A 26976-nucleotide genomic window follows, 5' to 3' on the forward strand; every position below is an offset into this window, starting at 1 on the left:
GAAGTAAAACTAGAAATCAGTGAGAAGTAACTTATCTAAAGCATTTCATATCTCCTATAGTATGTGGATGGCACACAGAGACAAAGTACAAGCTGCTAGGGTTAAGGGGGAGAAAGGAAATTAGTATCAGATAAACCTACTTAAAAAGTTCGCCCCTTTATCATCTCTTTACCTCTAACCTTCTTTCTCCAGCAGATATTTGGTCTGCTGAAATCTTATCAATGGTCTGTATTGGACAATAGACTCCTATTTCATTAACCACTTTTGATCCCTTTCTGAAAGAGGAATTAAATGCATTCTGAAAATGAACATAAAGGCATTGTTCCAAAAGTGCTCATTACATGTACAAAATTAGAACCACTCCCTAAATGCAATCTGGTTTGTACTTTAGCACTTTTCTTACCATCTGGAACACTGAAGTAGTAAATGTAACATTTAACTTAAGTGCAGTTAATTCTGTATTAACTGAAAGTCAAGTATGAAGTCACCCCTGCTAAATTATAGGACTAAAATAGCTTTGATTTTTCCCAGCTTAAGTTTTCAGGGCTGGCAGTTAGAAAGAACTTTTCTTTCCACTTATAAAGCAAGCAAGCAAATTTGATATTAATCAATGAGACATGAACTGGGATCCCTGCAACATTTGTTGTTGTTTTTTTTTTTTAAGTGTAGAACTGTACTTTAACTTGGTACGTTATTAACTATATTTGATGATAGAATACCCGAAAGGCAGTTGATAACCATCGTAGCTCAGGATAGCAGGTCATGACAAATCTATGCTGTGATCGTGCCCAGGGTATGGTACTCCCAAAGACAACTTCAAGCCTACCCCTGCCCATTATTAACATATGAAAATGTTTTCAAAATTGCTTAATATAACCACTGTCCCATAATAAAATATTAATTAAATCATAGTGTAGAAGTGTCATTTGCAGTTTTCTACAGTTAAGGCTGAGTTAAGTTTTGCACTTAAAGCAGGGATTCAGCCACTTCATTACTCTTGAAGAATAAGCATATCCTCACAAAGATAACACCACTTACTCCGAATACAGAATGAGTTTTCCGAAAATTTACAATTAAATCTATTAATTCATCAGTTAAAATTAGTTTTTAAAATGGGCCCTTTAAGACTTGTCAAACCATACTTTTGTCCTTAATGATCTCAGTAACAAAATAAAAAACCCTTCAAATTTCCCATATAATTAAAACTAACTGAAATCTAATGCATATGCTACATTTGAAGATTTGTTTGTAAGTGGGAGGTGGGAAGAAGAGGTTAATGGTAACCTTTTGGTGCTATTCTTTGTAACTGAATGTTTTCTCTTCAGCACAGCTTTTCTACAGAGAAGATAAGAGATATGTACTTAATCACAAGATGTCAAAGGCTATTTAAGATACAAAAAATAAAATTATGGAAGGTTAAAAATTACACAGGATTAATTTATTTAACAAAAATAACTACCTAGCATCACTTGCAAGGTAGCATTTTTATGGAATTAGTTAAACGGGAACCCCAGGACCCTGTACAGAAGAGGTAAATTTGGATCTAATGAGGATTAGAAATTAAATAGTGACAAAGTGAGATGTTCTGCACTCCTGGGAGAATTCTGTGCCACTGCCCAATGCAGAATTTGCGCAGAATTAATGTTCTGTGCAAAATTTCATTTTTCCCTGCAGAATTGGTGCTGCGGAGATGCTGGCCACCACTAGGGGCCGCTGGATCCAGCAGAGCCTGACTCTCCAGCTCGCAGATACAGGACACTGCCAGCAGTAGGAAAGAGAGCTGGAGGGATCCAAGCAGCTGCGGTTCCCAGCACATCCTGAAGGAAGGAGGTGGCGTGCAAGAAACTCCATACAAACCTGGGACCCAGCATCACAGGACGTTTGTCTCTCTAGATCCCTGGGCTCTGGGGGGTAGGGAGTTTGGGTATCTGGTCTGGGGGATATCCCCCAGCTGGGCTACCAGGTAGGGGATGCAGGTGCCTGGGCTCTAGGGGGGCACCCCATGGCTAAGCTCTTGGGGGGATGCAGTTGTCTGGGTTGGGGGGCACCCCACAGCTGGGCTCTGGAAGGGGGTGCAGGTGTCTGGGCTGGGGGGGTCCCATGATTGGGCTCGGGGGGGGTGCAGGTGTCTGGGCTGGGGGGCATCCTACAGCTTGGCCCTGGGGAATAGGGGGTACAGGTGTCTGGGCTGGGGGGGGGGAGGAGGAGGGTCTCCTGCAGCTGGGCTCTGGTGGGGTGGGGGTAAGGGTGTCTGAGACTGGAGGGGCAGAGAGTCTTCCCCCAAAGTGTGCCCAGCTGGCATGTGTGACACACCCAGTCTGAGGCGCCCAACGAAAGCATAACAGAGAAACAGGAAATGGGTTGTCAGAAGGGTTTCTTTAACTCTCTACTCCTACGGGAATTGTGTGTGAGTGTCTGTATTGTTACAGACATACTTGCTGACAGGTATTTTGAAACACATTAACTGAAATTAAGTTACCAAAATAATTTAAGATTCTGCATACGAGTTTCAAATATTATGCGCAGAAATTTTAATTCTTTGGTGCAGAATTCCCCCAGGAGTACTTCTAACACAGATTATACATTCGTTGATACAGAAAGAGAGTAAAACTAAGTGGCCTATTTTCAATGTGGAAGCTGGCTTATAGTGAGTTGTCCAAAGGATCTGTATTATGTCTGATGTTAATGAATTTATTTATGGTCTAGTATAGGAAGAGAAAAGCCAAGCAAGTAAAATATGCTGATGACTAAATTTAATCAAGTTGAGAAAGAACCTAATAAAACTGGGCAACATGATGGTAGATTACATTTAATGTAGAAAAGTGCAAGATAACACACATTTAAAGGAACATTTGAACTATTAATTCACATTTGAGAGATTCTAAAATAAGCAATCAGACATCAGTGTTATTAAGGACAGCCCAATGGAAATATCTGATCAGTGCCCAGGAGTAGTCACACACACAAAAAAAAAAAAAAAAAAAAAAAAGCGCAAATTTAAACACCATTATCTAATTAGATTGTAACCCTCACCTTAAATACTATATTCAATTTTGGGTACCACATCTCAAAAAAGTATAGCAGAAATAAAAGTGGTCCAGAAAAGGACAAAGAAAAGAGAGGCATGGAAAAGACTCCGATACAATAGGAAATTAAGTGTTAGGACTACATTTGGAAGTTAGGAGGTGCATGCATTTCCCTCAAGACCTACATCCAAAAAGCCAAACATATAATACCCGACTCTCCTCTCTTTGGTCTGGTCTACACTACGACTTTAATTCGGATTTATCAGCTTTAATTCGAATTTACCCTGTAACCGTCCTCACAACGACGCTATTTATTTCGATGTAAAGGGCCCTTTAAATCTATTTCTGTACTCCACCCCGACGAGCGGAGTAGCGCCAAAATCGATTTTAACTTTTCAAATTAGTGATAGTGTGGCCGCAATTCGATGGTATTGACCTCCGGGAGCTATCCCACAGTGCATCATTGTGACCGCTCTGGACAGCAATCTAAACTCGGATGCACTGGCCAAGTAGACAGGAAAAGCCCCGCAAACATTTGAATTTCATTTCCTGTTTGCCCAGCATGGAGAGCACAGGTAACCACAGATAGCTCATCAGCACAGGTAACCATGCAGGCTGATAATCGAAAAAGAGCACCAGCATGGACCGTGAGGGAGGTACTGGATCTGATCGCTGTATGGGGAGAGGATTCAGTGCTTGCAGAACTTCGTTCTAAAAGACGAAATGCAAAAACTTTTGAAAAAATCTCCAAGGGCATGATGGAGAGAGGCCACAATAGGGACTCTGAGCAGTGCCGCGTGAAAGTCAAGGAGCTCAGACAAGCGTATCAAAAAACAAAGGAGGCAAACGGTCGCTCCGGGTCAGAGCCGCGGACATGCCGCTTCTACGCCGAGCTGCATGCAATTCTAGGGGGGGCTGCCACCACTACCCCACCTGCGATCGTGGATTCTGGGTCGGGGATAGTCTCATCAGCGACGCCTGAGGATTCTGCCGATATGGGAGAGGAGGAGGAGGATGAGGATGAGCTTGCAGAGAGCACACAGCACTCCGTTCTCCCCAACAGCCAGGATCTTTTTCTCACCCTGCCTGAAGTACCCTCCCAAGCCAGTACCCAAGACTCTGACCCCATGGAAGGGACCTCAGGTGAGTTTACCTTTTAAAATATAAAACTTGTTTTAAAAGCAAACGGTTTTTAATGATTACTTTGCCCTGAGGACTTGGGATGCATTCGCGGTCAGTTCAGCTACTGGAAAAGTCTGTTAACGTGTCTGGGGATGGAGCGGAAATCCTCCAGGGACATCTCCATGAAGCTCTCCTGGAGGTACTCCGAAAGCCTTGCCAGAAGGTTTCTGGGCAGTGCATCCTTATTCCCTCCTCCATGGTAGGACACTTGACCACGCCATGCTTACAGCAAGTAATCTGGTATCATTGCCTGACAAAGCCTGGCAGCGTATGGTCCCGGTGTTTGCTGGCATTCAAGCAACATCCGTTCTTTATCTTGTTGTGTAATCCTCAGGAGAGTGATATCACTCCTGGTAACCTGGTTGAAATACGGGAACTTAATTAAGGGGACAGAGGTGGCCGTTCCTACTGGGCTGTTTGCCTGTGGCGGAAAATAAATCCTTCCCTGCAGTTAGCCAAGCGCAGATGGGAAATTGGCCCTGAGTTTTTCGCGTTTGGCTAGCAGGGATCTTCCCTGTTACCAGCCACGCGGTGGGGGGAGGGGTACCGTGATCATCCCAGAGAATTCATGGCGAGAGGGGCGGTGGTTAGTTTGTTTTCTGCTGCTGCTGAATGTTAACAGAAAAACCGCAGCACTCTACAGGCTATGCTTGGTATGTGGGAAAGGAGGGCGCAGAAGCTGTAAAACAATGGCTTACCATGGCCGCATGCAAGCCGAATTCTGTTGCCCAGACCTGTGATCTCTAGCAGCAAAGCCACAGGCACTCAGCATTAAGAGGCAAAATGCGACCTTGCACAGAAATCACATGTGCTATGTAATGTGAATAGTGTTGGTCACCGTGAAAGAGTATAAGCATTGTTCTGCAAAATGTAGCTTTTTAAACAATTCTCTTTTTTCCCCTCCCTACAGCAGCTGCAAATTCCTCAGGCATCCCTCCTCCATCCCGAAGGTTATCACAGATAAGGCGTCGTAAGAAGAGAACGCGAGATGAGATGTTTTCTGAAATTATGGAATCCAGCCGCAGTGACAGAGCTCATCTGAATGAGTGGAAGAAAACAGTTTCAAAGTATAGGAAAGAAGCCAGTGAACGTGAGGACAGGAGGGACCAACGTGAGGACATGAGGGACCAACGTGAGGACATGAGGGACGCTCGAGATGAGAGGTGGCGGCAGGAAGACCAGAGGAGGCAGGATGCAACGCTGGGGCTGCTGCGTGAGCAAACAGACATGCTCCGGCGTCTGGTGCAGCTTCAGGAACGGCTGCTGGAAAACAGACTGCCGCTTCAGCCCCTGTTCCACCCTCCCCCCTCCCCATGTTCCGTATCCTCCTCACCCAGACGTGTAAGAACACGGGGGGGGAGGCTCCGTACACCTTCCCATTCCACCCCAGTAGACAGCCCAAGCAAAAGGCTGTCATTTTTTTAACCTTTTCTTTGTGGCTTTTTCCTTCCCAGCAATCCTCCTCCCAAATACCACCCGGGTTCCCTCCCTCTTTTTCTAATCTATTAATAAAGAATAAATGATTTTTAAATGATAGTGACTTTATTTGGTTTGAAAGAAAGCTGGGGGAAGGGGGAGGGTGGGTTCCTTACAGAAAATGAGTCAATAAAGGGGGCGGGTTTTCATGAAGGAGAAACAAACAGATATTTCACACGGTAGCCTGGCCAGTCATGAAACTGGTTTTTAAAGCTTCTCTGATGCACAGCGCTTCATGGTGTGCTCTTCTAATCGCCCTGGTGTCTGGCTGCGCGTAATCAGCAGCCAGGCGATTTGCCTCAGCCTCCCACCCCGCCATAAAGGTCTCCCCCTTACTTTCACAGAGATTGTGGAGCACACAGCAAGCAGAAATAACAATGGGGAGATTTCTTTGGCTGAGGTCAGAGCGAGTCAATAATGATCGCCAGCGACCTTTTAAACGGCCAAATGCACATTCTACCACCATTCTGCACTTGCTTAGCCTGTAGTTAAACAGCTCCTGACTCCTGTCCAGGCTGCCTGTGTACGGCTTCATGAGCCATGGCATTAAGGGGTAGGCGGGGTCCCCAAGAATAACTATTGGCATTTCAACATCCCCAACAGTTATTTTCTGGTCCGGAAAGTAAGTCCCTTGCTGCAGCCCTTTAAACAGAGTAGTGTTCCTGAAAACGCGAGCGTCATGAACCCTTCCCGCCCAGCCCGCGTTGATGTTAGTGAAACGTCCCTTGTGATCCACAAGTGCTTGCAGCACCATTGACAAGTACCCCTTGCGGTTTATGTACTCGGTGGCTTGGTGCTCCGGTGCCAAGATAGGGATATGGGTTCCGTCTATCGCCCCACCACAGTTAGGGAATCCCATTGCAGCAAAACCATCCACTATAGCCTGCACATTTCCCAGAGTCACTAACTTTCGTAGCAGCACCTGAGTGATTGCTTTGGCTACTTGCATCACAGCAGCCCCCACCGTAGATTTGCCCACTCCAAATTGATTCCCGACTGACCGGTAGCTGTCTGGCGTTGCAAGCTTCCACAGGGCTATCGCCACGCACTTCTCAACTGTGAGGGCTGCTCTCATCTTGGTATTCTGGCGTTTCAGGGCAGGGGACAGCAAGTCACAAAGTTCCATGAAAGTGCCCTTACGCATGCGAAAGTTCTGCAGCCACTGGGAATCGTCCCACACCTGCAACACTATGCGGTCCCACCAGTCTGTGCTTGTTTCCCTTGCCCAGAATCGGCGTTCCATGGATAGAATCTGCCCCATTAACAACATGATCTCCAAAGCACCGGGGCCCGTGGTTTCACAGAATTCTGTATCCGTGTCCGTGTCCATGTCCTCATCATGCTTGTCACTGCGCTGCCGCCGCCGCTGCCTCCTCGCCTCGTTTTTCTGGTCCTGGCTGAGCATAAACTCCACGAGAACGCGCGAGGTGTTTACAATGTTCATGACTGCTGTCTTGAGCTCAGCGGGCTCCATGCTTGCCGTGGTATGGAGTCTGCAGTGTTCACCCACCCAGGAAAAAAGGCGCGAAAATGGTTGTCTGCCGTCCGTTGCTTTCATGCAGGGAGGGAGGAGCGAGGGAGGAGGTGAGGCTGTACCCAGAACCACCTGCGACCATGTTTTTTGTCCCATCAGGCACTGGGATCTTAACCCACAATCCCAATGGGCGCGGGAGACTGCGGGAACTATGGGATAGCTACCCACAGTGCAACGGTGCAGAAATCGACGCTAGCCCCGGTACTTGGACGCACACCACCGAATTAATGTGCTTAGTGTGGCCGCATACATTTCGACTTTATACAACCTGGTTTTCAAATCTGAATTATATAAATTCGGATTAATCCCGTAGTGTAGACATACCCTTTGTGGAAACTCTATTTATTGGTAGAAGAAAAGATCAGAGTGGCACTGCAGAGACAATACACTCAAAAAAACCCAAGATCTACTGTTTGCAAATAACTCCTTTTTCTCTTTCAGGACATGGTTGCACAACCCCACTGCTAGCAAGTTTCTTATAATGACCTCCCATTGACCAGCAGGAACTATGAACCCCACAGATTCAGTGATGGTACAAGTTAATCCAGAACTCTAGCTTCCATAATATATAGGATGCATCCATATAGTGCCAGAGATAGGGCCCAACTACACTGCAGAAAATTTCACCTGACCGTATTCAACTGATCATGGGGATGGTCAGAGTTCACACCAGTGACTCTTAAGACCCCCCAACATACTCTCCACCAAACCCTTCAAAGGGTGAGATTTGTGGAAATTTTGATCGACCAATCAAACCAGCACCCTAATGTTAGTGTCCTATCTAGGTTTGTTGATATAATCCTTGTCGGAGTACCACTTTCTTACTGTGTGATCAACCACTAGCACCATCAAAAAAACCTCATATTGTGAATTGGTGGAATGCAGTTCAATACTTCCTTAAGGGTCACCATTTACAAGATAACACCTTTCAGTCTGGTATTTAGCATCTGATTTCAGCAGGAAGACTTTGTGCCAACACTACTCATGATTAAGGTTAAGATTTAGTCAAGAGTATTTTTAGTAAGTGATGGACAGGTCACAGACACTAAACAAAAATTCACAGCCAGTGACCTGTCCATGACATTTACTAAAAATACCCCTGACTAAACCTTAGCTGATCCTATGGTGCTGCTCTGGGGGGCTGCTGGGGCTGCCAGCTGGCCCTGCTCCAGTGGCAGTGGCCGACTGCCTCTGGGGCCACTGGTTCTCCAATGGTTCCCAAGGCTAGCTGCCCGGGAATTAGCCTGTACATACACCAATCTGTCACACCCTGATCCTTCAGTTCCTCTCTATCCATCTGCCCAAGCTGTCATAAAGCCAGGGTCTTCCTGTCTCTATCGTTTATGTAACTAATTGTAACCAGTTCATAAGTAATTTTATTAAGTGTATTATATTCAAGTGGAAGAGAGAGAGAGAAAATATAAAAATGTGTGACCTTCCACTTATAGCCACATTACTGAAGAATCTGACCTACATTTTGAGCATGTAACTACAGCTTCCTAAAGTTGTCAAGGACAGACCCAGGGCAGCTTATTTTAATGCTTGATACCTTTCAGAACATGAGACATATCCACTGTGACTGTGTTCCAATTAAGGGGGTCTACCCCAAGACAATGGCTTTACTACAGATAGGAGTGGGCTGGAGTGAACCCAGTTTGGATCCAGAGGGCTGGAATTTCCAAGCCAACCACCTGACTGGAGTTCTGCAGCTGATCGGTTGGTTACTTGACAGAAGGGGCAGAAATCTTATTTAAGGGCAAGAACTGCTCTAGCCTCCTTCACTCTCACTGGCTGACCATTGCCAGACAACAAAAGGACTACAGGAGAGGGCCCACCCATCCAACATTTTCAGAGGCTTAGGACTCTTAGGCTTACGAAGGGGTGAGCACAGACTTAGGGGACACAGGCTTTGTTGTTTTTCCTAATGATATGTAACTCCTTTATGCATTAAGAGTAAAAGTTATTTTGGCTAAGAAACTCCTGTGCAAAGCCTGTGTTCCTTGCATTACATATCACGTGGTCCCTGAGGGGTTAAACTATAAATCAGTGAGGTGGAACTCTGGGGAGCCTCTCTAAGTGACTGGGGAGATTTGGGAGGACTCCGCATTGGTTTTTGGGCCTAAGGCAGATGGCTCATGGAGTCCCACATCCTACAGAAGGGTCTTCACCAAGGAGTGTACCTTAGAAGCCCCAAGTTATGAACAGGGACTGAATTCTGCCCAGACCCAGCAGGCTTGGGAAGTGCCCAGGACCCAAAGGTTGAGTGCAATAAAGACCATCCACTTGAAGGATTCAGCCAGGACCATAACACAGGGTACATATAGCCTTGGCCTATTGAATGTGGGGCTAAAGTGAACTGTGCTTGCCCCCTAACTATCAATAGGGGGCTACCAAATTCACAGTCCAGTTTGGTCAATTTCATGGTCACAGAATTTTAAAAATCATAAATTTCATGATTTCAGCTATTTAAAGCTGAAATTTCAGTGTTGTAGGTGTAGGGGTTCTGACCCAAAAAGGAGTTGTGGGGATGGGGGTCACAAGGTTATTGTAGCGGGGTTGCAGTACTGCTACCCTTACTTCTGTGCTGCTGCTGGTGGCAGTGCTGCCTTCAGAGCTGGGCAGCTGGAGAGTGGCAGCTGCTGGCCAGGAGCCCAGCTCTGAAGGCAAAACCGTAACCAGAAGCAGCGTAGAAGTAAGGATGGCATGGTATGGTATTGCCACCCTTACTTCTGTGCTGCTGCTTGCAGAGCTTGGCCATCAACCAGCACCTGCCACTGTCCGGCCACCCAGCTCTGAAGGCAGCGCAGAAGGAAGGGTGGCAATATCGCAACTCCCCTAAAATAACCTTGTGACCCCCCTGCAACTCCCTTTTGGGTAAGGACCACCAATTTGAGAAATACTGGTCTCCCCATTAAATCTGTATAGTATAGGGTAAAAGCACAAAAAGACCAGATTTCATGGCCCGTGATGTGTTTTTCAGGGCTATGAATTTGGTAGGGCCCTATCAACTACTGCTCAAAACCGATTGAGACCAATATTTCCATATATGTATGCGATAGCGGAGTTTGGACCAGCAGTGTTATGAAGGTTTCAGAGTAGCAGCCGTGTTAGTCTGTATCCGCAAAAAGAACAGGAGTACTTGTGGCACCTTAGAGACTAACAAATTTATTAGAGCATAAGCTTTCGTGGACTACAGCCCACTTCTTCGGATGCATAAATTTGTTAGTCTCTAAGGTGCCACAAGTACTCCTGTTCTTTTAGTGTTATGAAGGAGAGTTTCCACTTCCAGTGGTGTCATTTGCATTGATCATCAGAACTGAATTCACTTTTTACTGCTTTCACAAAAACAGTGTTTGTTTACTGCATTGGCATAAGACAAGGAGGATAGATTGGGCGAAAAGAGAAAAAAAAACCAAACATGTCACATATTCCTACTCCCAAAAGGGACATAATAGGCATATGATTAAGGTACTATTCTTGGGCGTCACTTTGTGGCTCTATAATACGGGTTGTGGCTAGTAATTGTGTGTCTTGTCCAGATGACTGATAACTATGTTCCGTTATGATGTACTAAAGCTTTTAGGATAGCTTGGCAGAGTTTTAAAAGACTAGAAAAATAACTGTGTCATGTTTACGTTTACTTACGTATGGTTAATCAACCTCAGAGACACACAACTGAGACAAGTACGGTCTCCCAAGTTACCTGGGGAAAAAAAAAATACAAATAATTTGCAAACAGATTGAAATGTATGAAGACAATTCACCCATAACATTAATAATAAACTAAAATTATTTTAGAAGGCCAATTGTTACTTTAGAAATTAACCTTGTCAGGTACAGCACTTCAGGCCAAAAATATAGGTTGTTTAAAGATTTTACAAATCTGTTAATTTTTCTTCATTTGAACTTCAAGAAGTTTGTCTAGATCTGAAGAATCCCTTCTGATGTGCAACTTTAGCCCTGTAGCAATGTGGAACACATGAGCTCTAGGCCAATAGAAAGGAAAAAAGAAGGTTCGTGCTCTTTGATGCCAGGGCGTTAAAAATCAGCCATATAAGTATAATCGGGATATTTGCAAAGAGAACATCTGCAGCTTAAAGTACTTGGCACTGCCTCTTTAGGAAACCTTAACCAGGATTACCTGTTTAGGAAGCAAGAAAAGCATCCATTTGGATAAGAGCTGTAGACAAACAAATTTCCCCTACTGTAAAACCAGTAACAAGAATGATAGGATTATTTTTAAAATTTACACACCCTAAAAAAGGCTTCAGATACAAAAAAAAAAAAAAAAAAAAACTTACATACTATGTCAGGGGTCGGCAACCTTTCAGAAGTGGTGTGCCAAGTCTTCATTTATTCACTCTGATTTAAGGTTGTGTGTGCCAGTAATACATTTTAATATTTTTAGAAGGTCTCTTTCTATAAGTCTATAATATATAACTAAACTATTGTTGTATGTAAAGTAAATAAGGTTTTTAAAATGTTTAGGAAGCTTCATTTAAAATTAAATTAAAATGCAGAGTCCCCTGGACTGGTGGCCAGGACCCAGGCAACATGAGTTCCACTGAAAATCAGCTCGCGTGCCGCCTTTGGCATGCGTGCCATAGGTTGCTTACCCCTGTACTATGACTGTTTTTAAAATTCAAGTGAAAAATGTAACTCCAAAAGTGTAAGCCTGTGGTGCTTAAAGACTTGATCTTTACTGGAAGAATACTTAAGATTCTAAGAAGTACTTAAACTACTTACTTGCTGAACGAACAAGATGAACTAAGATTAAATTAGATCGAAGATAAAACAAAACTGTTATAAATGGATTTCTGTCATGAAACAATGGGTTAATAACTGAGGTTTGTTCCAGCTGAAAGAGCACATGAAACAATAATAAGAAATCAGCAGGGAGGAAGAATTTAGTCAGAAAACTGTGACTGATAATTGAGAATCATTTAACAGCTTACTAGATACCCAAGAAGCCATAACCCCACAATCAAGGAAGAAGGGTGTGCTGGTTTAAAGGGGAAATGAAGGCATCTGTAAAAAATTACTATAGAACCAAATAAAAGAAAGGGAGGCTAAAATAGGGAAAGTAGTAGTTAAAAATTACTTAGACAAGTTAGATGTCTTCAAGTCACCAGGATCTGATGAAATACATCCTAGAATACTCAAGAAGCTGACTGAGAAGATAGCTGAGCCATTAACGAAGTCATGGAAGACAGGAGAGATTCCAGAGGACTGCAAAAGGGCAAATATAGTGCCAATATATGAATAGGGAAATAAGGGCAAACCGGGGAATTACAAAGCAGTCAGCTTAACATCAGTACCCGGAGAAATAATGGAACAAATAATTAAGCAGTCAATTTGCAAACACCTAGAAGATAAGGTGATAAGTAACTGCATGGATTTGTCAAGATCAAATCATGTCAAGCCAACCTAATAGCTTTCTTTGACAGGGTAACAAGCCTTGTGGATGGGATGGGGAGGAAGAGGTAGATGTGGTATAACTTGACTTTAATAAGGCTTAGGCAATGTCTATACTTGCCATTTAAAGTGGGAAAAGTCCTTTTTTTGTGCAAAAAACATCTATACTTGCCAATTACTTTTTGTGGGGCATCCTGGGTCCCTGCACAGCCTCCTCTCCCCAAACACTGATAAACTCCTCTACCTTCCCACTTCCCTGGTTCTTGTCACGCAGACAATTTACCAAGGCTCATAGTAGATTCTCCATCACTAACAATTTTAAATCAAAGACTGGATGCTTCTCTAAAAGATCTGCTCTAAGATTTATTTTGACTGCGTTATATACAAGGTCAGACTAGATGATCACAATGGCCCCTTCTTGACCTTAATCTATGAGCGTACATGGCACCTACAGAATACCTGAAGTTTTTGCTTTAACAACACATTTTGGCATAATTAATTTTTACATCAAAACTCATCCAACATGAAATATTCTAATCAGTTACAATTGTGAGAAAATATCGCTATGCCATAAAAGCTAGCAGTATGCCCATTTACTCTTCTGTAACTTAACTTAGTTTACAGATTAAACATATTCCCTATATTCTGAAGATTTAGAATGCTGTAGACAGAAGGACTGGATGGCACAAAGAATGGTAATAAAATTCAACCTTTTGTCCATGTCAACAAGTTAAAATTCAGCCCAAATCTATCTTAATTTTTATATCACATCCTTTACTTCAATATCTGAGCAAAGACCAGTAACTATAAGAGATCAATATATCAGATGGCTGTTATTGGCCACTATGCCACATTATAGAAAGCGTCTATCACAAGAGACAGCTTTACTGGCAACTTCAGCAATGGTCATGAATTGAATTGGCAAAGCCATTTTACCTTCATTCAAAGTGACTGATTCCTCCAGCTCAAGGTTGAAGGTAATTGGTAAAGCATTGCAAGAAAGCTTGCACTGCTATTGTATGTCCTGTGGCTAGAGTACTGAAGCTCCCACAGCTATCAAGCTAGCCCCTTTCACAAATACTAAAACCAAATTTTTTTTTTAAACAGTTAAAAGCAACTAACCCAAGGGTGGGCAAACTACAGGCCACGTCTGACCCATCAAGTCTTTTAGTCTGGCCCTCGAGCTCCCACTGGGAAGCGGGGTCAGGGGCTTGCCCTGCTCCGGCACTCCAGCCGGGAAGGGGGGTCAGGGGCTTGCTATACTGCTCCTGGACTCAGCGGCATGTCCTGTCTCAGCTCCTACATTTAGGGGCAGCCAGGGGGCTCCGCTCTTCACGCCACCCCTGCCCCAAGTGTCATGGCCAAGGGGAGCTGCAGGAGTGGCGCCTGTGGCTTGGGCAGTGCGCAGAACTGTATAGCCAGTGCCATGTCTCCGCATAGGAGCCAGAGGGTGGCATGCCATTACTTCTGGGAGCTGCGGGGCTGGTGCCTGGGGATGGGGCAGCACACGGAGTCATCTGGCCGTGCCTCTGCGTAGGAGGAACATGCTGCTGCTTCCAGCAGCTGCTTGAGGTAAGCGCCGCCTGGAGCCTACACCCCTGAGCCCCCCCCCCAGCTCCCTGCCTCAGCCCGGAGCCCCCTCCCACTCTCTGAACCCCTCAGTCGCAGCCTGGACACCCTCCTGCACCCCAAAGTGCTCAGCCCCACCCCAGAGCTAGATCCCTCACCACCACCCCTGCACCCCAGCCTGATCTTCTCCCACACCCTGATCTTCTCATTTCTGGCCCCACCCGAGCCCACACGCCCAGCCAGAGCCCTCAGCCCCTCCCACACCCAACCCCCAATTTTGTGAGCATTTATGACCCACCATACAATTTTTATACCCAGATGTAGCCCTCAGGCCAAAAAGTTTGCCCACCCATGAACTAACTTGCCACAAGTTATTGACTATTTAAAAAAAAAAAAAAATTGGATTCCTCATTTGGGAAACCGCATTCCGTTACCAAATTCTTAGAACAAAATAAATACCTCAGATTTAATTGTACTCAATTTTAAGATTGATTTGCCACTTGCAAGAAGTCAATTAGGTTTTTATTTACTTTCGGGATGTGTAGCTTAGACAAAGAACCCACGTATTTGAAGAAAGAACACCTTGAAAACCAAAGCCGATGATATCTTAACTCAAAGACCAAATAAAGCGGATGACAAGGTAGAGCAGGAATTAAGTAGTTTATACAAAGGAAAAACTTCTGGGAGGTTCCAGCCGCAGGAGCTAGCGATAAAGCAAAGCACCGATGACTTGTCAGCCCAGGAGCACCGCCAACAAATCGCTTCTACATCATAGCCCAAGGCTTCAGCTAAGAGAAAGAAGGAGCTACGGGCCCAGGGGACGCGTGGAAGGAGGACGCCTCTGCGGGGCAGGATGAGATCACCAGGCGCCGGCCGGCACCCAACACGCCTCACCCACGTGAGTTCAAGGTTGCTCTGATGACACCCGGTGATCTTTGGAAGCCGGGAAGGGAGGCAGCCTCGCACCGCGCCCCAACCTCGCCCGCCTCCCAGTCACTGTCCCCTGAACGGTCAGGCCCGTAGCCCGCTCCCCCCGCCGCAGCGCCCCGCCAGGCCCAGCGCCCCGCTCACTCCGTCCGTCTGCGCTGGAGGTGCGGGCGCACTGTAGGGAGGCCGCCAGGGCCTGAGCCGGCGGCTCGGGTCCCACATCGCCGGAGCCCAGCCCCGCTGCGCCTGCCCAGCCCCGGCCCCGGCCTGAGCCTTACCCCACTTGGGCTCCCGGCGCAGCGGCCTGGGGAGGCAGCAGACCCGCTGGCTGCAGCTCCTCAGCAACATGGACGCCATCTTCTCTCTCTCGCCGGCGGCTGAGGTGACGCTAAGGGTAACGGCAGGTTCCCGGCCTGGTCATGTCCCTGAGTCCTGCTGCGCCTCAACACGGAAACAGAACCGCCGCCTGCCTTATTGGAACAACCGGGAGGTGGGCGGGCGCTGGCGATATTTGCATAGGCCCGCCCCCTGCTGCTCCCATTGGACTAGAGATCCCAGTGTCGCATTGCAAGCCGGGAACTCAAGGGCAGCTCGGAAATGAATGAAGAGCGCTGCAGGCTGGGAGCTGTAGTTTTAGTTGTGCGTCTGTGTTGGGGAGGGGGAAAGAAGCAAGGAGGCAGGTTGGGAGGAGATTCAGGCAGGTGATAGCATAACCGTAACCTGAGAGTCAGTGGATACGGATTCCTGCCATGGGAATGGGATGCTACCCTTTTGTAATCTAATCTATTTCCAGTAACCCCATATGATTAGTGTTGTTGTGTGGTGTTAGAAAGAAATGTATTCTTTGGTAAAAATGGGGCAAATAAAGCCACTTTAGATCCCTCAATCTGGAAAGAAACCTGGCAGAGAATTCGAGGTGGCAGTTGTAATATTTCCAAATTTTTCCTGCTATTGAGGAAAAATTGGAGAGTATAAAATCTGCACTGTTGCATGTGGCAGGTCAATGCAGTAGTGCTAAGTAACCATAGAACCTTATAAAAAGAAGAACAGGAGTACTTGTGGCACCTTAGAGACTAACAAATTTATTAGAGCATAAGCTTTCGTGGACTACAGCCCACTTCTTCGGATGCATCCGAAGAAGTGGGCTGTAGTCCACGAAAGCTTATGCTCTAATAAATTTGTTAGTCTCTAAGGTGCCACAAGTACTCCTGTTCTTCTTTTTGCGGATACAGACTAACACGGCTGTTACTCTGAAACTTGTCATAGAACCTTATGGATATGTGAATTTTGACCCTGTAACCACACTCCCATTCTGTTACTATTATTGTCATCCCTTCCCCCCACACCCTTGTTTAACTGATCCTGGGTGGTTCTTGTGGGGGTTTTGTTTGTTTGTTGTGGCCCCTCTCTTTGGTTGAGGGGATTGTCATTTTTCTGTGTGCTGAGTCGAGCCCCTTTTAGGAGCTTGTGACAGGTTTGGTCACAGAGATCTCCCTGGGACTGTCACCTGATGTGCTGAAATTGCTTCTGAGCCCGTTTTCCCTGCCAGCTTGGAACTCCAGAACCCTGCCTTGTTGAGCCAGACACGCTAGCCTGCTGCAACACAGAGCCAGGTCTGAACCACGCCCCCAAAGCTGCAGACTTTAACTAAAAACAGCTTTGCAAATTACCTGTCGCCAGCACGCAGACACCCAGCTCCCAATAGGATCGAAACCCCAAATAAATCTGTTTTACTCTCTATAAAGCTTATACAGGGTAAAATCATAAATTGTTCGCTCTCTATTCAGTGGTTCCCAAACTAGGACCACCGCTTGTTCAGGGAAAGCCCCTGGTGGGCCGGGCCAGTTTGTTTACCGGCCGCGTCCGCAGGTTTGGCCAATTGCGGCTTCCACTGGCTGCAGTTCGCCGCCCCAGGCCAATGGGGGCTGCAGGAAGCGGCGCGGGCCAAGGGATGTGCTGGCTGATACTAACTTTTTTGCTGATACAGACTAACACGGCTACCATGCTGAAACCTTTCACAGACTAGTCTCCTTCCTAGGCTGGGCCCAATCCTTTCCCCGGTACAGTCTTTGTTAGAGCCAGCAGATATCTCAGGTGGTAAGCAGGGGTTTTCTCATGACCGGCAGCCTCTTTTGTCCTGCTCCACCCCTTTAATAGCTTCGGCACAAGGTGGGAATCTTTTGTCTGTGGTTCTCCCTACCCCTGCCTCATCAATGGAAAACTACAAGGATTAAGATGGATTCCAGTATCATGTGACATGGTCACATGTCACTGTAAGACCCATAGTCTCCATTCTTCCTGGGTTGGCCCACAGGTACACAGGAAGATTTGCAAGTAAATAAACTATTTACAACCAATTGTCCTGGTCACTGGGAGCCATCAAGATGCTAAACCACCATTAATGGTCCACATTTTGCATAATTACAATAGGACCTCAGAGTTATACTTCATATTTCTAGTTTCAGATACAAGAATGATAAATGCATAAAAATAGGAGGAATATATTCAGTAGTTTATAACCTTTGTTATGATACCTTACAAGGGACCTTTTTCATATTCCAGTTACATCATATTCACACTCATAAGTATATTTCCATAAAACATATGGAGTGCAACGTCACAGGGCTCTAATCACCCTTATGAGGATCAGATAGTTTAGACACAATTGAGAAGGAGATGATTTTTACTTTTGTATATGAAAACCTGTTTTTAAAAAAAGCAGCAGAAGCTTTTTCAGGGATGCAGCAGCTCTATAAATAGACACTGGGCCTGATCCTTCTATGACTGAAGTCAGTGTCAAAACTCCCACAGAGTTCAGTCAGAGCAGGATGGATTCTAGTCAGTATAGTACCTTAAATTGAGTTTTAAGTGTAAACTAGGCCATAGATATTGAGTTCAATCAGAGTGTTAATAAAATACTGCTGAAGAACAAACACTGTACATTCAACATAAGAAATATCCTCTAATGGAAATCATATTCGATGGCATGCACACAATGATATACTACAGATCTGTGTGACTGCTGGTTACAGGTACCTTTTAGAGAAAAAGATGTTCAATATTGATGGTAGTCCTATGTACTATCAGCATTAGGTGGCTGCTTCCGGTAACTGCAACTGAGAGTTTTATCATTTTTCCCTAAGCAAGTGTAGTTACCTGCTATTATACTGCATACAATAGAGGGCATATTTCTCATAGTACTATACAGACAAATATTTAGAGAAAATGTACACAAATCATGTTATCAACAGTGTACTCTGTAGTAGTATCGTTAAAGTTTAACACCTGCTAGCATACAATTATTAAAATATCGGTTTGCTCCTGGCCTGCATTCCAATTATCTTTTACCACACAGTGAATAACTCTACAAAGACAGTATTAGCTGCCACACTTCATTTTGTATACCATGCAGACAGAAACAGGGAATAGCAGAAATCAAACTGTAAAATGTACAATTGAATCTGAGACTAGTTAATTATGAAATACTATTTATTTTAGGTCTGAGTGACACTGAATACCTTATTTATTCTATATAGCATGGAAAAACAAAACTGTTGTATTTTGTCAACAAGATGTCTGACATCCCCTTCCAGCAAGATGGCTGCCTCAGAACCAGACTCAGAAATGATAATAAGATACTGTTTTTAAAAGCCTTGTATTTCACAGGTTATCCACAATGACAAATGCTTTTTCATCTATGAACATACTTACTGCTGAGAGGTGCTGTTTTTCCTTAAGTTTAATGGGAGACAGCATCTGCATTTTGACCCAAAATTTGATTGACAATATTAGCACAGTTCCTGAATATATCCAGGAGGGGAAAATACTAATCTTTTTGAAGTCACCTTTAACATTAGAGACTTTGCAAGTGTAGCAAATGAATGGTTAATATTTTAAAATTATTTCATATGTGTCTCTCTAAAATGAATCCTCACACATTTTTCCTGCAGCTTTATTTTTCCACTCCAAAGAATATATAAGAAAGCAATATTTGGATTCAGCTAGTTCTAAAATAAATTATTTTCAAATTTAACTGTTCCTAAGGTAACATACATCTCTACCCCGATATAACATGACCCTATATAACACGAATTCAGATATAATGCGGTAAAGCAGTGCTCCGGGGGGGCGGGGCTGTGTACTCTGGCAGATCAAAGCAAGTTCGATATAATGCAGTTTCACCTATAACGCGATAAGATTTTTTGGCTCCCAAGTATTATAGTTATATCGGGGTAGAGATGTACTGTTTTCCCCAGTTGAATTTGTATGATTAATTATTATTTGTTTTTAGAGCTGGTTGAAAAATTCCAAATTCCAAAATTTGTTGTGAGAAAAAAAATTATTTTTTTTTTACCAGCTCTGTTTATTAGTGTGATGGATAGGGTTACCATACGTCCGGATTTTCCCGGACATGTCCGGCTTTTGGGGGCTCAAATCCCCGTCCGGGGGGAAATCCCCAAAAGCCGGGCATGTCCGGGAAAATCAGGACGGAGGGAGGGCTCGGCCGGGGCCTCTTTGGCCGGGCCAGTGCGGGGCCGGGCCAGGGTCGCGGGGCCGGGCGGGGAGCAGGGGGCGCGGTGCCGGGGGCCGGGCCGCCGGGGGGTGCACCGGGCCGCGGAGCTGGTCCGGGGTCGCGCCGGGCCGCTGGGGGGTGCGCCGGGCCGGGCCGCGGGGGTGCGCCGGGCTGCGGAGCCGGTCCAGGGTCGCGCCGGGCCGCGGAGCCGGGCCGCTGGGGGGTGCGCCGGGCCGGGCCGCTGGGGGGTGCGCCGGGCCGGGGGGGTGCGCCGAGCCGGGAGCCGCGGGGTGCGCTGAGCCGGGGGGCCGGTCCGGGGCCGCGGGGGTGCGCCGAGCCGCGGGGTGCGCTGAGCCCGGGGGCCGGTTCGGGAGCCGGTCCGGGGTTGCGGGGCCGGGGGGTGCGCGGGGGTGCGCCGAGCCGCGGGGGTGCGCCGAGCCCGGGGGCCGGTTCGGGAGCCGGTCCGGGGTCGCGGGGCCGGGGGGTGCGCCGGGCCGCCAGGGGCCGGCCGGCAGTGCTGGGCGGGCCGGGTGTGGTCGGCCGGGGCCGGCCGGCACCCCAGGGCCCGAGCCGACCCAGGCTGGAGCCGCGGGGGGGCCAGCCTAGGCCGCACCTCCTCCCCCCCCCCTTTACCTGCTTCAGGCTTCCCGCGAATTAAATGTTCGCGGGAAGCAGGGGAGGGGGCGGAGACTTTGGGGAGGGGGCGGAGTTGGGGCGGGGCCGGGGTCCCCTGGAGTGTCCTCCATTTGGAGGCACAAAATATGGTAACCCTAGCCTGGTGGAAAAGAATTGTAAACAGTTCTTTCCAACCTGATTTAATAATGGTTTAAAAATAATAAAAATGACTACAATATTTAAACAAAACTGCTGTTCATATTTCATATTAGACCGTGTTTCCTTCTGACTTGTGTTAAAGCAAACTAGGAATTGTCCAAAAACAAAATACAAAACAAAGCAAACAAACTATGGTGCTTGAAATGACCTAATGGGAATCCAAATTGATACTTCACTGATGCATGAACAGAGCCCAGTGATGCAACAATTAAACAGTAAGTTCTCACTCTTATCTCTAGTGGGGGGTATTGCCAACTCTTGTGATTTCCCCCCCACAAGTGATGGGATTTCAGAGTGTGTGGAAGCTCATCTCACAATGACATAAGAAGCTTCATTCCCTTTTTGAAGTTCAGCTCAGCCAGAAGCCGTCAGAGTCTCTCCCCTCTGCTTGTTTTTCTCACAAGAGGAGAAAGGGCAGGAGAAAGCAAAGAGTTCAGCACAACTCTGCTCCCCTCTCCCCACCTGTGAGAAACACTTGTGGGATGACACCTCTGCTCCTCCCCCACAGCACCCAGCCTGGGAAAGGACAGTGAGGGGGTGAAGAGCCCCTGGAGCTGCTCCTCCAAGCTTGGAAAAGGGGAGAGGGGATTCAGCTGCAGCCCCCACCGCCCAGGCCTGGGATAGGAGGTGAAAAACTCCAGGAGGAGCAGAGGTCAGGTGTGGGAGGAAGGCTGAACTGGGAGTGGACTGATGGAGCTGGGTAGGGCTGAATTAAGGGAAGGGTGAGGGTTGATGGAGGGGGCTAAACTGAGCAGGGTTGGTGGAGACTAATCTAAGTGGCGTGGGGGCTGGAAGGGCTGAACTAAGGGTGGGGGGGCAATGGGGTCGGGGTATGAACTGAGAGGAACTGAACTTATGGTTGGGACAGTATTAATTGCTGGGCAGGGGGTGAGAGCTCCTGCAACAGGGACCATCGTCACTTTCCCCAATACATTTGGGAGAGTGGGCAACACTAATTCTTTCACACATGCACATGTGGGGGAGTTCACAAATCAAAGGACAGACCAAAAAAACCCACACAATATAGTCATTGGCCCAAAAAATCATGAGTTTGTTTGGGGGGGAGGGGGAGTGGAGTTCTGACTCATGATTTTTGATCTCTTGATGTTGGCAATACTGAGTGGACATGTGCATGGGACAGATGAAAGCACAGCACATGCTTATCCCAAGGGACAACATTAGACTACGCATTAAACAAGATCTGACTTAAATGGAAAGCTAACATTGAGTATGTACATACAGCTTCCCAGGTTTGTCGGGGGACAGGTCACCATGGAGAGGAAGCAGAGCTATGAAGGAGCTGCTCACTGCAGTATTATCCCCTGGAAAATACACATTATTTGAAGCAGATTTTCCATGGGAAAGTAATGCTCTTAGATCTCTATCCACCGCTGCTATCTATTCCTGCTCCTTTCACCATCCAACCAACCCAAAAGGTGTAGTGCATAACCACGGACTGTGAAGCAAATCTGGTTAGCTCCTCAAGGAATCTATATTGGTGGAATTGGATTTCCTAGTGGATATCAAGGCATCTCCACAATCAGAGGGGGAAATCCCTTCCCCCATCTGTGTGGCTGTAAACTCTTCCTCTAAGGAGGTTTACTAAACTGAGCTTCCTAAGTAGTTTTTCCCCTGAGCTGTTATTTCCTTGGGATGGGCAGATTGCCATGTATGTTGATCGCTATGTATCCTGTAAATCTGTCTACAGCACTATGCTTGTATGCATGGAATAACTTTACAAGCTACAGTGCAGTGCAGGGATGGATGTATAGTATTTAAAAGTAGCATTAAGCTTTAAGGCTGCATGATCTGTTTCCATGGCAATCTCCAGGTTGTCTCCTTGAATAAGTTTAACTATATAGGATTAACCTTATCTTTATTCACCACCATCCAGCAAATTACTTTAGAATGCAGGAAGTTGTACTAAGTTAACACTTAAAACGGGGTAAAGAAATTATTGATATTTTTAAAAGAATGAGTTCTCATTCAGATCACAAGTACAGTTTTTGGAGGAGATTCCCAGAATACAGAGGCAGCTTGCTTGTAAATATTAAAGGCCAACGTTCAAGTTGTAGCTGGGTTGTAGAATTACTCTCCATATACAGCCATGTTGTGAATGGCAGCTGACTCACTTAGGCCTTGTCTGTGCCGAGCAAAATTATCTGGGTATATCAGCTAAGCGAGCGCTGACCACAGTTTAGCTGAAGTCTAAATGAGGACAAACTGTGTCCTCCACCACTTCAGAGACTGTGAGCAAAACCTGCTGGTTTCCATGCTGATAGGCATAAACAGTAAACAATCACTCATCACATAAGCACACTGATTTATTAAAGTGCCAAACTGCAACATTTAAAACAAAGTTTATATAGATTTGACCTGAATCTCCCCATAGAGCAGCTGAATGTTGTCAGTACTGACATCTTACAAATGAGCAGGGAAGGAGAATATAATTGAGAGGGTATAAACATGCACGCTGTTAAATTCTTTCAAACTGGGGGGAAAATATGTTCATGCTGACATTTAGCTGTGTCTGGAAAATCGGACAGATGTCACTTCTGACCAGCAGGTGGAGTCTAACGGAGCAAACAGAAGAGAGTAAAAGCATCATTGTGTGGAGCATTCTCATCCTAGCAACACCCTCTGCGTGAATGGAAGGGGAAGTGGTGAAAGAACTAGAAGCAGATATACCTCTACCCTGATATAATGCTGTCCTCGGGAGCCAAAAAATCTTACCGCGTTATAGGTGAAACCGCGTTATATCGAACTTGCTTTGATCCGCCGGAGTGCGCAGCTCCGCCCCCCTGGAGCACTTCTTTACCGTGTTATATTCGAATTTGTGTTATATCGGGTCGCGTTATATCGGGGCAGAGGTGTAGTTGAGCAAGAATGGAGCAGCAGGGAAGGAGAGAGGGTAACAGGCTAGATTGCTAGCAAGAAAGCAAGAATGTGGCAGTGATGACCAAACTGATTTAGACCAGTAGTTCGCATATGCAGCTCTCCACACAACATATATGCTACATTGCTACCTATACATCTACCCCTCCCTCCCCCCGCAAAAAAGGTTGAGTATTTATTATATGACAGCAATACAATTCAAGCAGTGAGCACACTGGTGTGTGGCAGTTCCTGCAAACACTTTTATGTACACTTCACTTTACTACTGTGAATGTCAGTGGAACTATTTGTGGTAGCAAAGATAAGCATGTGTGCAAGTATTTGTGGGATCAAGGTCCTGCTGCTTGGCAAATAAATTACAAGTGCTGGGTTGGGCTGGAGATAGAGTGTAATACTTTATCTTTGTACTTGAGACATGGAGAAAGTGATAGGCTAAGGGCTTGGCTATACACCTCTACCCCAATATAACGCGACCCGATATAACATGAATTCGGATATAATGCGGTAAAACAGTGCTCCAGGGGGGTCGGGGCTGGGCGCTTCAGTGGATCAAAGCAAGTTCAATATAACACAGTTTCACCTATAACGCGGTAAGATTTTTTGGCTCCCAAGGACAGTGTTATATCGGGGTAAAGGTATACTTGCGAGTTACAGCGCAATAAAGGAGCCCCGGGCACCCTAGGTCACTCCTCGTTAACACTGGCAAGGCACATAGAGCACTCTGAATCTGCGGCTACAGCGCTGCTGGTACTCCACCTCGATGAGTGGAATAACATTTACTGCGCCCCTGCTGGAGCACCACAGCGCCAGTATGGACAAGGTGTTGCATTATTGTGCTCTGATCAGCCTCCGGAAACATCCTATAATTCCCTTAACTCAAGAGGCCACTCTCATCATTGTTTTGAATCATTGTAGGAATGCAGATATGCCGTTTGAAAGCTCTGTTTCTGTCAGCCGGGAATGCTGTGTGTGAGAGAGAGAGGCGGGGGAGAGTGGGAGGTCTGCTGCTGTCTGAACTTACAAGACAGCATGCTGACATGCTCTCAGCCCCCCAAAAACCCACTCTCTCTCTCCCCACATACACACAACACACTCCCTGTCACACTCCACCCCACCCCCCTCATTTGAAAAGCACGTTGCAGTCACTTGCATGCTGGGATAGTTGCCCATAATGCACTGCTCCCAATGCTGCTGCAAATGCCGCAACTGTGGCCACGCCAGTGCGCAAGCAGCTGTCAGTGTGGACAGATTGCAGCGCTTTCCCTACTGCACTCTCCGAAGGCAGGTTTAACTCCCAGCACTCTACATCTGCAAGTGTAGTTATGCCCTAAGAGACAGGTACATTATGGTAATTTTGAGGAGAAATCATTGGCAAGATATGTCATGATTCAATAGCAAAATAATGAACAGGCATCACCACATCTAAGTCTTAGTGGTGTCTTGCCAGTGTCGTTTTTCTCCTTTATGTGGCTGCAGTTCATGCCTTGCACACATGGGACACTTTGTTTGGCTTCTTCCCGTTATCACCAACCTCTGTTCTCTCCTTTTCACTCCTCATTGATTTTACTCCTTTGACTCTTAGTGGGTTAATAGCATGTGAGATTATAACCCCCATCTGTACCATTGTACTGTTACACCTGCACTCACCCTGTACAACCAATGGAGTAAAATTCTTCCTTCAGCTCATTTGTTCTCTAATTCCCAGTATTAATTCCTAGTTATGTGACCCCAAGCAACTGTCCTTTCCAGTGATACCTACACAAAATGTGACAACTGTTAAGCTGCTATCTGTCTTTGTCCATCTGTCTCTTGTCTTAAACTTAGATTGCCAGCTCTTTGAGGGAGAGAACATCTTTTTCTTCTGGATTTGTAGCACAATGGGGTCTTGGTCCATAACTAGGGTTCCTAGGCACTGTGGTAATACAAATAATTAAAAAATAATGATTTATTTTGTCTACCAACTTTTACACAAGACGGCAAGATTATAGTTGGAAGAAGATTGTTGTCATTGCTGATAAAGACAGGACATGCTCAGTAGGCACATGTGAGGTCCCAGTGAAGGATTCACCTAGAGATAGACCAGTCAGTCCAATGCTTTGTAAGGGCAGAAGTCTGCTCTGAAAATGTGTGAAAGCTGAGAGCCCTACTGTCAGCAAGGCACCAGACCATAGCCAGCATTTTAAGCATTACCTGATTAGGGCAGTTCTAAATGACATGGTGGCAAACACACGAGTCACAACCTGCACTTCGCTCTCATTGTTGCTACCACCAGGGTGGGAAATTTTTCAAACAAAAGCTTAGTGGAAGCAAGATTGGAAAGGGGAAGAGTGTTTGTTCAATTGATAGCTTATGGAGAGAACGCTGCAGCACTAAGCTCCACAGGGGTAAGGAACTTACAGTTTCCTGGGCTTTCCCATCACAGCTACCCCTTTGCATCATTTATGCAGATCACAGACCAGACTTCAGTACCATAATCTGCCTGGCAACAAGCTACCCTTTATCTCCCTCTAGTGGATCATCACCATGAAAACAGTGAAGGTATATAAAATTGCATTATGATATACACAGAAATTTCTCTCTCTTGCTCCTGCCACTGGCTTTTGCTTGTCAGCATCTTTTAGCTTTTTTCTTTTATGCTGTAATCTGTCTCCCCAAACCAATTCAGTGTTGTCTCATTGCCCTTCTTCCTATTTCAACATTATCTTCTCTGCTCCTGTGTTCTTGTAGCTGTGCAGTTAAGAGCAGGATTTCAGTCATCTATGTCTGACTGCCAGCATGTTGACATGAGAGCGGAGAAGGATGGCTGGGAAGAGCAATATAAGAATGGATCCAAAGCGAAGCATCCCAAGGAAGCTGGTCCTCTAAAACGGCCATCCTGTGCAGCCCTCAGATGTTCAAGAGACTTAGGAATTTGGGTGCATGGAAGCTCGTAAGGCCTGAGCTAGATTTTTTTCCTATGGTTGATTACTAATACTTTTTATCTCTAGAAACACTGTAAAGGATTTCATGATCCAAATTTGGTCAGCCTTAAAACTGTGTTCTTCTGACTGAGAAAATAGTCCGGATTCTATCTTGTTACTTGATTGGTTATTTTAAAATTTGCTCTTCTGTCGCTGTGATGGGGTGTTCACCTGAGGGGGTTAAGGTAGCGCAGAGAGGGTCATTTAACCTTATAGGTTGCACTTGAAGGAGAGTCAGGGCTGATAAGGTTTAATTGATGATGAAGCCCAGCTGAGCAGAGGCAGAGTGAGGTGCAAAAGCTATGGAATCCTGTCCCTGAGGGGAGTTTAACCAGAGGTTGTAGGGGAGAAAGCCTATGGAAGGCAGAGTAAGAAGAAGCCCGGGGAATGAGTAGCAAGGTTTGAAACTTTGTATACCTTAGCTGATGATGATAGGGTCCATGGGCTATTCTGGGTTCCCATGAGCAGGCCTGGGTTCCCCTACCAGTCACTGGGGAAGTGGCCCAGCGTGGGAATAGGCATGGAAGACTGCCTGGGATGGTGTATGGATAGTTGGTCTGGAGGGACTATGATACTCCAGAAGGGGAAGACTATAGAGTGACCTGGCTGGAGGGCTGAGTCATGAAGATGGAGCACCCTGAGTTG

At 46.0% G+C, this 26976-nt stretch overlaps 2 protein-coding genes across 3 annotated transcripts in view; one reads left to right on the forward strand and one right to left on the reverse strand.

Moving 5' to 3' along the window:
- LETM1 (leucine zipper and EF-hand containing transmembrane protein 1) overlaps nt 1-15608 on the reverse strand; it is a 64990-nt gene extending 49382 nt beyond the window's left edge. For both annotated transcript variants that reach the window (XM_054030053.1, XM_054030052.1), the window contains exons 1-2: nt 15408-15608; nt 10864-10921 (exon numbers count right to left, since the gene is read on the reverse strand). In XM_054030053.1, the coding sequence (XP_053886028.1) occupies nt 10864-10921; nt 15408-15486 (137 nt within the window). In that variant the 5' untranslated portion in view covers nt 15487-15608. The remainder of the gene's footprint in view (nt 1-10863; nt 10922-15407) is intronic.
- The window catches only part of NSD2 (nuclear receptor binding SET domain protein 2), a 182829-nt gene continuing 170888 nt past the window's right edge, over nt 15036-26976 (forward strand). Inside the window, exon 1 of the mRNA XM_054030048.1 lies at nt 15036-15100. The gene's annotated coding sequence lies outside the window, so the exon portion shown is untranslated. The remainder of the gene's footprint in view (nt 15101-26976) is intronic.

The sequence above is a fragment of the Malaclemys terrapin genome, chromosome 5 (genome assembly GCF_027887155.1).
Source record: "Malaclemys terrapin pileata isolate rMalTer1 chromosome 5, rMalTer1.hap1, whole genome shotgun sequence".
NCBI classification, from domain to species: domain Eukaryota; kingdom Metazoa; phylum Chordata; order Testudines; family Emydidae; genus Malaclemys; species Malaclemys terrapin.